We start from the raw sequence: 14,035 nt of genomic DNA on the forward strand, positions 1-14,035 counted from the left end.
ATGAGTTTGAATGAATTTGCAAATTTGTGTGAATTGTTACAAGTTCAAGGTGGGTTATACGAAGATGGTCATGTTGGCATAGGCGAGCAAGTAGCAACTTTCTTGATCATATTAGCTCATCATACCAAAAATCGTAGCGTACAAGTTAGATTTTATAGGTCTGGTGAAACTATTAGTAGGTATTTTCATAAGGTATTAGGTTCAATTTTGTGTGTCCTAAGTATCTTATTTGCAAAGACAGACCTTGTACCAGAGAATTGTATAGCTCCCAGATAGAAATGGTTTAAGGTGACGTGTTGCATAAAACTTAAATTTTTGTTGGTCAAGTTTACTTGTATGTAATAACTATTTTATTTTTTCCATATGATAGGGTTGTCTAAGAGCATTAGATGGCACTTACATAGATGTCACAGTCCCCAATAGTGATAAATCTAGGTACCGAATAAGGAAATCTAGAATATCCACTAATGTCTTAGGAGTTTGCAATCGGAATATGAATTTCGTCTATGCCCTTAGCGATTGGGAAAGATCGGCATCTGATTCAAGGGTACTTAGGGATGCAATTAATCGACGTAATGGCTTGAAAATACCTGTTGGTATGTTTAAAGGCAACCACTCTGATTAAGACATCAGAAATATATTTTTTTAAAGACGTTACGTGTGTCATATTGCTATTGGACGAATTATTAAACCGGTCAATAAAATATTTTGAATAAATCAGAATAAAATCAGTTTATTATAATTATCAGATCCGATTTGATCCGATCGGTTTACATAATTTAAACCGAATCATATTTAAATTTTTTATCAAAATGACAAATATATCCCTAACTTTTTATTTCGCAGACATTTAAATCCATAAAATTTAAAATTACAATTAAGTCCTTGGAAAAAACCTAACCCTAGACCCTTGCTAGCCCAAACCCAAGCCAAGCCAAGCCCAATCTCAATGTCTCACCAATCTCTTAATCTGACCCCAAAAAAGCCCTAGCTCTTAGCAATCAACATCTCCTTCGTCTCCTTCATCTCATCTCTCTGCTTACTAGCTCTCGTGATCTCAAGCTTTCTTTCTCACTCGTCTCCGGTCTCGCACTTAAGGTTCTCGTCGCTCTCCGTGTCGCCAGTCGTCACCATCTCGCACTCAGTCGCGCTCGAACACTGATAAACCACTATTTTATGGTTTATCTTGTGCTCAATTGAGTGGATTTTATCAATCTTTACCCACTTATTCATACTATTTGCATGGTTTTACATTTGCCTTCCTAATTATGTGCTTTGATTGAAAATATGCTTCTTTGGCCTTAAGTTCCCTATGTTTAATCCTCTCTTATTACCATTAGATGCCTTGACATGTGTGTTAAGTATTTTCAGAGATTACAGGGCAGAAATGGCTTAGAGGATGGAAAGGAAGCATGCAAAAGTGGAAGGAATACAAGAAGTTGGAGAAACTGCTAAGCTGTCCAGCCTGACCTCTTCGCACTCAAACGGCTATAACTTTAGCTACAGAGGTCCAAACGACGCGGTTCCAGTTGCATTGGAAAGCTAACGTCCGGGGCTTCAATTTGATATATAATATGCCATAGTTGCTCTGATGCTAGGTGACGCGACCGGGTACTCCATGCGACCGTGTCGCAGTGACGGAAATTCAGCGTGTTTGAATTCGCAACCAGCGAATTCTGGGCTGTTTCTGACCCAGTTCTCGGCCCAGAAAACACAGATTAGAGGCTATAAAGTGGAGGAATGCATCCATTCATAATCAAGATTTCACATTCACAATTTTAGGAGTAGATGTAGTTTTTAGAGAGAGAGGTTCTCTCCTCTCTCTTAGGATTAGGATTTAGGATTTCTCTTAGTTTTAGGAGTGCCTCTAAATCCCAGGTTCAATGTTCTTTTACTTTATATTTATCTCTTATTTTTAGATACTTTAATGCTTATATTAGTTATGTTGCCTATTTGGCTTATGCTACATTCATGTTATAATTTTCTTTGAATTAATATTATTTGAGGTATTTCAGTTATTATTGCTTTCTTTTATTTACATGATTATTGCTTCCCATCTGAAGGCATTTTTATTCCAGTAGATTTACTTTTGACCTTTTGGTTTTGGTTAAGAAATCAGTAACTCAGGAGTTATCCAATTCAACAGCATAATTGATAATTGTTATCTTGCCAATTGAATTGAACTTCAATAATCCCAATCTTTTCTTAGGAAATAAATAGGATTCGAAGATCAAACTAATTAATCCCTTGACTTTCCTTCGCTTCAGCAAAGGTTAACTAAGTGGAATTAAGATTCAATCTTCTTTATTGTTGAGAATGGTAACTAATTTGGACTTTTAATTTCTCATACCTTGCCAAAAGTTTGCTTTACAGTATTTATTTATTTTAATTGCTATTTAAATCATTTGTCATATTTGTTCCTCATTCTTAAAACCCCGAATTTACAATCTCCATAACCAATAATAAGAACATACTTCCCTGCAGTTCCTTGAGAAGACGACCTGAGGTTTAAATACTCGGTTATCAATTTTAAGGGGTTTGTTACTTGTGACAACCAAAACGTTTGTATGAAAGGACTTTTGAAGGTTTAGAAACTATACTTGCAACAAGGATTTATCCGCAAATTTCTAGACCACGCAAAAGTCCTCTCATCAAAATGGCGCCGTTGCCGGGGAATTGCAAACGTGTGCCTTATTATTGGTTATTGTAAATATTTGTTTTTTGCTTGTTTATTTGTTTTTATTTTTGTTTTTATTTTTGCTTTTTCATAAATTAAGAGGTTATTGGTTTTTATTTAGTTATTAAAAATTTTTCAAAAATTTGTTCTTCGTGTTCATCTTGACCTTCAAGTTGTTCTTAGTTGTTTTCTTCGTTTTGATCTAAAAATTTTAAGTTTGGTGTCATTTTATTATTTTTCTCTTTCCTCATTTAATTTAAAAATATCTTTTCTCTTTATTTTTATTAAATTTTCGAATTTTCCAAAAAAAAAATTCAGATTTTGATTTTAAAATTTTTATCTTATCTTATCTTAGTTTTAAATTTTAAAATTCAAATATTTTTCAAAAATCATATCTTTTTCAAAATCTTATCTTATCTTATTTCAAAAATCAAATTTCAAATTTTAATATTTAATTTCCAAAATTCAAAATTTAAAAACTCAAAATTAAAAATTTAATTTTTTAAATTCAAAAATTTTAATTTCAATAACCTTTTAATTTAAATTTGTTTTTATTTTCGTTTTTAATTTTTATTTGCTACTATGAACTCTCACCCCTTTGGCTATGAGTCTGGTTACAATTATGTTGCAGGAAGAAGAAATTACAATGAGAACAGGCATCAAGGTTGGAACAATCAAAGATGGGAGGAGCCACAAGGATTTGATCAACCCTCATGGTAACAACCACCTCCAATGGACTATCAACAACCACCACCATATGCCTTTGAACCCTTTCCTCCACATAACTTTGGACCACCATACTCACAAGCCCCTTTCCACCATTCACCTCCATATGACCCTAACCCACATCCACCATACCAACCACCTTATGAGCCAAATGAACCATACACAAAACCACCACCTTTCCAACACAACTACTCTCATGAACCACCACCTCAATATTCACCATCTCCATATCATTATCAAGATGAACTACCTTCCTATTATGAACCCTCTCTTCCAACCAATGAATCCTCACATCCACCCCCAACCTCCAATGGATGACAGACTTCGTGTTATTCTTCAAAGGCAAGAAAGGATGAATAAGAGTGTGCAAAATTTCGCGGCCGCCTTCGGCGAGTTAATAAATATAATAGCTTCCCAATATCTGAGCACTCAAAGAACTCCCATGGCTACATGTAGAGAATCAAAAGAAGAGCAAAGCATGAAGGAAACACTAGAAACTTCGGTGGACAATGAGGAACATGGCTTTGTATTGGAACAAGTGGAGGAAGCCATAATAGTTGCAGAGGAAGAAGTGGTTGAAGACTTAGGAGATGCTGAACCTCCATGGGAAAGTCAGGTTATAAAACCTCCTTCCAAGGCGATTGAAATTGATGCTGAGGAGGGTGTACAACCTCCAATGCATATCATGACTAAGGACTTGGAAGAGGTCGATCAAGAGATGAAGATTAAAGAAGAAGAAGCACAGCCTCCCATGCCCTCGGTAAGCAATAAAGAAAAGATTGAACTGGAAGAAAGCTACCAAGAGGAAGATGTTAAAATTGAAGAAGCTTGCAATGAGGTGGAAGTTGTCAAAGAGCACAAGAAAGTGGAGCTTGAAATCACCTTGCCAAAGTTATTGGAGACTCCTCCCCCTAAGTTGCCATCATCCTTCACAACATTCAAGTGGGTAAAATTCATATCCCTTAGCTTTCTAATTCCACTTGAATATGGGCTACTGGAGATGGATGGTCAACTTAGAGCTCTTTGTGGCATTAAGAGTAAGAGGAAGATGGTCAGTGGTAAGAATTGTCCTGCAAGGTTCATTATGGTTGGAAGCTTTAAGTTTAAACGCAAGGGTTGGTGTAAAGCTCAATTGAATGGGTCTAGGAAGTTGTTTGGGCGCTTCAGTGAGAATTCTAAAGCTGACCCACCCGGATGGAATCATGATAATCAACTTGAAGACGGGTGTAAAAGCAAGATTTGGGATCCTGGAATCTGTTCTGACATCCAACAATCCGGGAGCCTAAGAATCTGTTTGAAGCTTCTTAAGGGCTTTACATGCCTATTTTGGGACCCCGGAGGTTACTGGAGATACAAACATTGGTAGAGATTCCTGGATGAGTTCAAGCACAAGCCACCATAACAGGGAGCTCACCAAATGTCCAACTTAAGGACTTTAACTAAAAGTGCTAGGTGGGAGACAACCCACCATGGTATGATCGTCTCTTTTTTAAATTTTAATTCTAGTCTGTTTTGTTTGTTTCTTAGTTTTATTTTATTTTATTATATTGAACCTGGAGTTTTGTATCACATTCATATTAACACTGCATTCTGCATCTTTTCAGATTAAAAATAAAATAAAATCACGCGACGCGACCGCCTCATTGACGCGTCCGCGTCGCAAGCAGATGGGAGACAATAATACTATGAGCAGAGAGTTACGCAGGAGCAGGGCTGGAGGCGTGCCAATGGCACAAATCACCCCATGCGACCACGTCGCTGACGCGACCGCATCATATGGGAATAATGGCCTCCCACGCGACCGCGTGCCCCACGCGGCCGCGTGACCAAGATTTCGACGTCAAAGTGGTGCACCCCCGAAAGTTGTGCGAGAGTGGTGCTGGATTGGTGCTGAACGCATAATCCTTCCTGCGCGCGATCGCATGCCCCATGCGATCGCGTCACTTAAAATTTGGCACTAATATGATTTTGAACAGAGAGTTGTGCGGGCGCGAGGCTGCCCTCGTGCCAGTAGCATAAACTGTGTCACGCGATCGCGTGACCGACGCGACCGCGTCAATCAGTTTAAGTGCAAGCCGCGCGACCGCGTGCCCCATGCAACCGCGTCGCTTGCGCCGCACAGCTTATCCTAATTTGCCAAATATCTTATCTTTTCTCCCCCAATCCTAATTTTTCCTTCCTCCTTTCTTACTTACTTCTTCTTCCCTTCTTTCCCTTCTCATTCTTCTTATCTTTTATTTTATTTTACTTATTTTATTTGCATATTTCATTCATTGCATTTTAATTTTGTGCATATTTTTATTTTTCTTTTCTAAATTTATTGTTTTACCATTGGTGTTAAAATTTTCCTATTCAACTGTTGCATCTTCTCTTGAATTATCCTGGTACTTCATGACTTCTTTTATTCAGATTGGGTAATATTATTTAAATCAATGCTACTTTTTATAATACTGATATTCCTTTTGCATTGACATGAACTTACATTGTCTTTCATTACCCACTCTCTTCCCCATTGTTGCAAATTTTATACCACTGGTATGCCATGGCTTCTATTATTTTCTCACGTACATGTTGAAACTTCCATGTAAATGAGACCCTTTTCATCTGGCATTAACCCACCCATACTTCATTTATTTTCTTATCTCTATTACTGGGTTACCTTTCTTCCCTTTTTTTTTCAGGATGGCCACCCGGAAGGGAAGCGGAAGACGTTTACATGGGGAGACAGACAAGTCCATATGCACAATCCTTCGAGAAAAGCAACAGTTGAAACAACCCGTCCACCTGCAAATCTCAGCATGCACCGAGGAGGGTGCAATCTTTAAGTGTGGGGAGGTTGATACCGATCTCCATGGGTTAGTACTTTCTTGTCTCAACACCAATGTTTAAATTTTCTTTGTAGATTAGTTATTGCATTTGCATGTTTGTTTGATTTTTTTTTTTGCATATTTTACCACTTGGTTGAAGTAATATTTTCTTTTTCAAGAAACCTTTTTAAGAGCATTTCACTAATAAAATTTTTGTTACACTTGTTTGAAGAAATATTATATTGGAACATGGTCTAGAGCTCGAACACACGAAACCCGTGAGATTTTTTAGCCTAACTGATTGGTTGCATTTTATCAACCAATAATTTATTTTTGATGTGTGTTTTTCTCTCTAAAATTGTGATCTTTGTCTTGCTTAATTCTATATTTCCATAATTTGATGTATGCATACACTTACATGATTGAGGCCTTTGTTTCACTGAGCTTACATACCCATATGGCCTTACCTTTCATTATCCCTTGCAAACCAATTTTGAGCTTATTTTACCCCTTTGTTCTTTTTATTTAGCACATCATTAACTCTAAGCGAAAAATAATAATGTCCTTAATTTGAATCCTTGGTTAGCTTAGACTAGTGAGAGTGCTTATGATTTAAGTGTGGGAAAATTGGGTTTGGAAATATTTGGTTTGAGAATTGAGTATGTTAGAATTTTCTAAAAATGTGAAAGAAATGTTTAGGACATGTTCATGCATTCAATAAATTAATCATATGCATTGAGAAAAACAAAAGAAAAAAAAATATATATATATATATATATATATAAAAGAGAGAGAAAAAGAAAAAGAGAAAGAGCAAATAAATAAAAGGGGACAAAATGCCCCAAAATATGTGGTGAAAATAATGCATATGTACTGTACTTAAAATTAGAATGCATGAATATGTCGAAAACATGGTTAATGGATAGTTAGATGTGGTATTATGATTACATGGATTGTCTAAAGTTAGGTGGAAAGTTTAAGTTAATTAAGGATTCAGATTTTAGTCCACTTGACCAAATACAATCCTACCTTGACCCTAACCCCATCACAACCCTTAAAAGACCTCTTGATTTGTGTATTTGTGCATTAAATTTTTGTTGATTGTTAGATGAAGAGCAAGCCTTAGAAAGCAAGGTTAGTGGAGAATTGAGAGAATCGAACCTAAAACACTTGAGTAATTAGAGTGTATACACTACCAGTGAGGGTTCGATGCTCAATTCCTTGTTCCCTGCTTTCATGAACTATTTTTCTTCTTACAAGTCTATTTGTACTTCATTTTCATGATTTGAATTAGTGAAATCCAGTTCATATTTCTTCTTGAAGGATTTGTTTACTTTTAACTAAGTAGGTAGAATCATTTTGCATGTAGTTGCATTCATATAGATAGGTTGCATTTCATACTTTCTTACATTCCTCTTCATCTTTATAGCTTCTCTTGAGCTTAGCATGAGGACATGCTATTGTTTAAGTGTGGGGAGGTTGATAAACCACTATTTTATGGTTTATCTTGTGCTCAATTGAGTAGATTTTATCAATCTTTACCCACTTATTCATACTATTTGCATGGTTTTACATTTGCCTTCCTAATTATGTGCTTTGATTGAAAACATGCTTCTTTGGCCTTAAGTTCCCTATGTTTAATCCTCTCTTATTACCATTAGATGCCTTGACATGTGTGTTAAGTGTTTTCAGAGATTACAGGGCAGAAATGACTTAGAGAATGGAAAGGAAGCATGCAAAAGTAGAAGAAATACAAGAAGTTGGAGAAACTGCTAAGCTGTCCTGCCTGACCTCTTCGCACTCAAACAACTATAACTTTAGCTACAGAGGTCCAAACGACGCGGTTCCAGTTGCGTTGGAAAGCTAACGTCTGGGGCTTCGATTTAATATATAATATGCCATAGTTTTTCTGATTCTAGGCGACGCAACCGCGTACTTCATGCGGCCGCGTTGCAGTGACAGAAATTCAGCGTGTTTGAATTCGCAACCAGCGAATTCTGGGCTGTTTCTGACCCAGTTCTCGACTCAGAAAACACATATTAGAGGCTATAAAGTGGAGGAATGCATCCGTTCATAATCAAGCTTTCACATTCACAATTTTAGGAGTAGATGTAGTTTTTAGAGAGAGAGGTTCTCTCCTCTCTCTTAGGATTAGGATTTAGGATTTCTTTTAGTTTTAGGAGTGCCTCTAAATCCCAGGTTCAATGTTCTTTTACTTTATATTTATCTCTTATTTTTAGATACTTTAATGCTTATATTAGTTATGTTGCCTATTTGGCTTATGCTACATTCATGTTATAATTTTCTTTGAATTAATATTATTTGAGGTATTTCAGTTATTATTGCTTTCTTTTATTTACATGATTATTGCTTCCCATCTGAAGGCATTTTTATTCCAGTAGATTTACTTTTGACCTTTTGGTTTTGGTTAAGAAATCAGTAACTCAGGAGTTATCCAATTCAACAGCATAATTGATAATTGTTATCTTGCCAATTGAATTGAACTTCAATAATCCCAATCTTTTCTTAGGAAATAAATAGGATTCGAAGATCAAACTAATTAATCCCTTGACTTTCCTTCGCTTCAGCAAAGGTTAACTAAGTGGAATTAAGATTCAATCTTCTTTATTGTTGAGAAGGGTAACTAATTTGGACTTTCAATTTCTCATACCTTGCCAAAAGTTTGCTTTACAGTATTTATTTATTTTAATTGCTATTTAAATCATTTGTCATATTTGTTCCTCATTCTTAAAACCCCGAATTTACAATCTCCATAACCAATAATAAGAACATACTTCCCTGCAGTTCCTTGAGAAGACGACCCGAGGTTTAAATACTCGGTTATCAATTTTAAGGGGTTTGTTACTTGTGACAACCAAAACATTTGTATGAAAGGACTTTTGAAGGTTTAGAAACTATACTTGCAACGAGGATTTATCCGCAAATTTCTAGACCACGCAAAAGTCCTCTCATCACACACCTTCCCCGAGCTCGTGGTCACCGGCAGTAGAAGCACCCAGTCCCGGGACTAGTCATCGTCGTCGCTCCATGGCTCCTCAACATCTCACACTTAGTCATGCACCTTCTCGCGCTCGTCGTTGCCGGTGGCAGAAGTAACCGGTCCTGAGGTTAGTCGTCATTGTCATCTTCTTACTTTGAATCTCGCCATCAGCTTCCTCCCCGCCTTCAGATTCTTTTGCCCAATCAGAAGCTGGTCCCCGATTTGGTGATTTCCAATAAATTTCTCTGTTATTTGTTTTCCAGTTTTGTTGCCCTAATTCATCACTGCACTTTGATTTTAATTTATTGCTGAAAATATCACTGAACTAGTTTTTATTTTTGCTGAAAATCATCATTGACGTGAATTTGTTACTATTTATCACCACCGAACCTTGAATAATTTGTTGAGCTTGTTTCTTTGTTGCTTAAAATCATCACTAAGATGAATTTTGTACTGATTATCATCAATGAAGCTTGAATTTGTTGCTGTCTTGCTCAAATAATTACTTAGCTAAATATTTTTGTTGCTGGAAATGTGAGTTGAATATATTAGTGATTGAACCTTGAATTTGTTGTTCTCTTGCTATATAATCACTTAGTACATGAAAATGAATGTTAAATGGAGATCGCTGCAAAAAATTATTATTTCTCCTTTTTTTGATGATTTACTATGTAATATTATGCTTAGTTCTCAACCCGGAGTAAGCGGTTTCACAACTCAACCCTTGCATCTTACCCGGAGCTTCGAACTCGTAACTGGAGCAAGTGGATAACACCACTGCATCTTACCCAGCAATCTTGCCTCTTACCCAGAGTAAGTGGATAACACTAATGCGTCTTACCCGGAGGCATATTACAATCAAATTCAAGCTCATTTTCATTATCCTTCCAATTCATTCATAATCATTTTCGCACTTTCTCAACAATCCACATCGTAAATCATCATTCATGTCAAATATCACTTTTTCCTCAAATCATATTACTTTGAAACCAAAATCATTTCTCTTTATAACATTCTTTTCCACATAATCTAATTTTCCCCAAACCAACCTCAAAAATCATTTCATTCTTAAACCATCCACTTACCCATTTTAAATTAAAAGTTATTAATTAATTACTGCAACAAAGTATCAAGATTTTGAGGGAGAATCTGCCTAATTTCAATTTCTTAAATTTATTAAAGATCCTTAAAAAATCATTGTTTTCCTAATTTGAATCAAAATCAAATCACAAGAATCAGGAGTCCCAAACAATTTTCAAAGCCGAATCACTTAGAATAAAACCAGTCCATTCAAATCAAAACCACCTTCAAGTTCACTTTTAAAACCAATTCTCTAACTTCTTTCGAACGTCACAAACAGAGTTACCCAATCAAAGTCCAATTTTCTTTAAATCCACTAAAACTTCTCCAATTGAAATCCTCAAGTCAAATTCAAAAACATAAACCCTTTTCACATTTAAAACCGTCTTAAAACATAAGTTTCTTCTAAATGACTTGCTCCCAAAAGAAATATAATACTTTTCTTAAGAAACAAGACTAAGTCATAATTCTCTTTTCAATAATTCATTTCAAAACATAATTCATCACTTTCTTAAATAATTCAAGTAAAATAGTAAAAGTCTTAAACTCATAATTTTTCAAATAACATTTCAATAAAGTCTCGGCTTTTATAGGAATTTCGGCAGCATCTTCCCTAAAACATGGACTTTGCCACCCTTTCCAGGTCCCAACCAAAACATTCCGCAACCCTTTTCAACGGGTTCAAAACCAAATCAGTTCCAAATCAAGCTGATTCCAAAAGTGCATGTCATTTTCATATTTCAAGAAAACCGATTCAAACTCAAATCAAATTTTCAACGAATTAGACTCATTTTCAAAACTTTTAAAGAAACACTTCAAGAACCGTCCGTTTAGCAAAACCAAATAATAATCCAGTCAAACAAACATTCATATCCATCCAAGACAACCAAACAATACATAAGACTTATACAATCACTAAAAGTACATTTTTCATATCAATATCCATTTATAACAATTCCAAATTATAAAGTTTAGTTTTCTGAAAAAACTCCTACCTCAACTCGTCGAAACTCTCAAAACCAAACGCGTCAAACCCTTTTTTTTTTCAATTCATAGTGGCGGCAACCCTTTCAACCGCACCCACGGCAGCAGCAGCCATCAAACACCACATGCAGTCACAGTAACTGGACCCTAAGACATTAACATCACAAAATCCTCAACAAACTATAACAAAACGCTAACAGCCAGGGTTTCGGAATAAGAAAAAATCACCGTATAAAGAGGGAAACAAAAGATGGAGCTACTACAAATCCAACAGCCCTCACCGGCAAGAACGGAACCTAACAGAAATGACGGAAAGTGAAGGCAAGGCAGAACAACCGTGGTGGTCACTCCGGTTAGTACCGACGGTGGCGAGATTTCTCAGAGATGGTACAGCAGCCTCACGGTAAAATCCAACCCACAAAAATAGCGGTGGCGGTGGCCTTTGAGGCGATGGAGGCACCTCCCTCCTCACGGGACTTTCCTCTCTCTGGCCATCATGCTTCTTTCTTCTCCATGAGCTTCACACCCATAGTCGCGACGGAAACAGCGAAGCTACAACAGTGACAATGATGGCCGAGGATCCAGCGACGAGTCCAATGATGATAACGGTGGTAACAGCTTCTCATTGTGGTGCTTCCTCCCTCTCTAAACATCGTCAATGGCGGTACGTGGATCCGATGGCGACGACGATATGTAACTCGGCGATGGTAACTCTCTAGCGGCGGTGACGATCTACAAACGGCGGGCTTGTGGCGGATGCGAGGGACTCCTGCTCCCCTTCCTCAATCGCAGCTTCCCCTCTCTTTTATCTGCTTGATTTTCGTGGGTGAGTGAGTGGGGCGAGGGGCTGTGTGTGGTGTTCGTGTGAGTGAAGACAGTGAAAGTGAGGAGTGGTGGCATGAAGGAGAAAAGGGGGTGAGTGTGTTGCATAATTAGGGTTATGGAGTGTAAATTAGGGTTTGGGTAATAAAGTAATTAAAGACTAAATTTAATCAAATAATAACTATATATAAAAATTATCATTTATTCATTAACTTGCAATTTATTTTCAAATAGTATTCTAATTCAGTAATTAGAGATAATAAAAATTAATTTCTTTTATAATCATAAAATAAAGTTAAAAACTTAATTATTCAACTCAAAGTATATAAAATCTTTATTATTGTTCATTTACTAAAACTTTAAATCATAAATAAGAAATTGGTTAATTTATATATATATAATCTCTTAAAATATAATTTAATTAAATATAATAAATCATAAATAAAATTATTATTTAATTTTTAAAAAATTCGGGGTTTTACATCTCTTTGCAAAGTCGACCAGAAGAATCCAGCTCGAACTATCTTCCTAGCAAGAGACCGTGCTCCGAGATGGTTTCCGCAGACGCTGTTATGTACTTCTTCCATGACTTCTTCTATTCTGCAAGTCGGAACACATTTCAACAAAGGTGTGGACACTCCTCTTCTGTAAAGGACATTCTGTATCAAAGTGTAGTTCTGTGCTTCCCTCCGAATTCTCTTGGCTTCCTTCAGCTCCTCGGGGAGGATGTCAAATTTTAGATATTCGATAAAGGGAGTAATCCATCCGAGGTTTAAGCCGGAGATAAATAGAATGTCTGACTTGTTATCCGACTTGATAACTGAGGGCTCTTTGAGAGTTTCTTGTATTAGACTTCTGTTGTTTTCCCTTGTTTGGTACTTGTCAATTTAGAAAGGGCATCTGCCCTACTATTAAATTTCCGAGTTATATGCCGAACCTCGGTTTCGAGAAATTGATGAAGCTTCTCAAGCGTTTTTTTCCATGTATCTCTTCATGTTGGTGTCTTTTACTTGGTATTCTCCATTGATCTGAGAAGTCACTATTTGAGAATCACTAAAGACCACCACCTTGTTGGCTTCGACTTCTTTGGTGAGTTTCAAGCCTGCAGATATGGCTTCATACTCGACTCGATTATTGGAAGTAGGGAATTCAAACTTCAGGGAAAGCTCTATCCAACTTCATCTTTTTGTATCAGTGTAGAGGCTACTACCTTATCAGCGACAGCTAGGTACAATACGAGTTCTTCTCCCGTTTCTGGCCTACAAAGGATGGGTGGTTGACTTAAAAATTTCTTGAATTTTTGAAAAGCTTCTTCACATTTGGAAGTCCATTAAAATTGGGACCCTTTTTTGAGTAGTGAGAAAAGTGGCAAGGATCTTGAGGCTGATCTTGCCAAAAATCTAGACAGGGCTGCAAGTCGTCCATTCAACTATTGGACTTCTTTCAAACAAGTCGGGCTCCTCATATCAAAAATCGCTCTGTATTTTTTAGGGTTAGCCTCAATTCCCCTATGTGTGAACATAAATCCCAAGAATTTTTCTGCTTCTACTGCAAAGGTGCGTTTGGTGGGATTTAACCTCAACCCATGCTTTCTTATGGTACTGAAGACTTGTGAGAGATCGAATAGAAGATTTTCCTCATCCTTGATTTTTACCAACATGTCATCCATATATACCTCCATTAAGTTTCCGAGGTGAGGTGCGAACATCTTGTTCATCAACCTTTGATATGTGGCACTTGCATTTTTTAATCCAAATGGCATGACCATGTAGCAATAATTTGCTCTGAGTGTGATGAACGACGTCTTTTCCTAGTCTGATTTGTACATTGGGATTTGATTGTATCCCGAGTACGCATCCATGAAGGATAAGTATTGATATCCTGAAGAGGAATCTACCAAAGCATCGATACTGGGAAGGGGATACGGATCTTTTGGGC

At 36.7% G+C, this 14,035-nt stretch overlaps 1 protein-coding gene across 1 annotated transcript; it reads left to right on the forward strand.

Moving 5' to 3' along the window:
* Positions 1-625, forward strand: LOC148554795 (uncharacterized). The gene is made up of 2 exons (XM_088490500.1): positions 1-192; positions 371-625. The coding sequence occupies exons 1-2, from the start codon at positions 1-3 to the stop codon at positions 623-625; spliced, it is 447 nt and encodes a 148-aa protein (XP_088346626.1).
* The last annotated feature ends 13,410 nt before the right edge of the window (positions 626-14,035 follow it).

The sequence above is a fragment of the Arachis ipaensis genome, chromosome B6 (assembly GCF_059453495.1).
Source record: "Arachis ipaensis isolate K30076 ecotype BB chromosome B6, ASM5945349v1, whole genome shotgun sequence".
In the NCBI taxonomy this organism is placed as follows: Eukaryota; Viridiplantae; Streptophyta; class Magnoliopsida; order Fabales; family Fabaceae; genus Arachis; species Arachis ipaensis.

Bases quoted from the DNA above. Each gene is read 5' to 3' on its own strand.
- LOC148554795 (XM_088490500.1), top strand. From the start codon at position 1: ATGAGTTTGAATGAATTTGCAAATTTGTGTGAATTGTTACAAGTTCAA. The intron at 193-370 runs GTATTAGGTTCA...TCCATATGATAG, and splicing joins TTAGTAGGTATTTTCATAAG to GGTTGTCTAAGAGCATTAGA.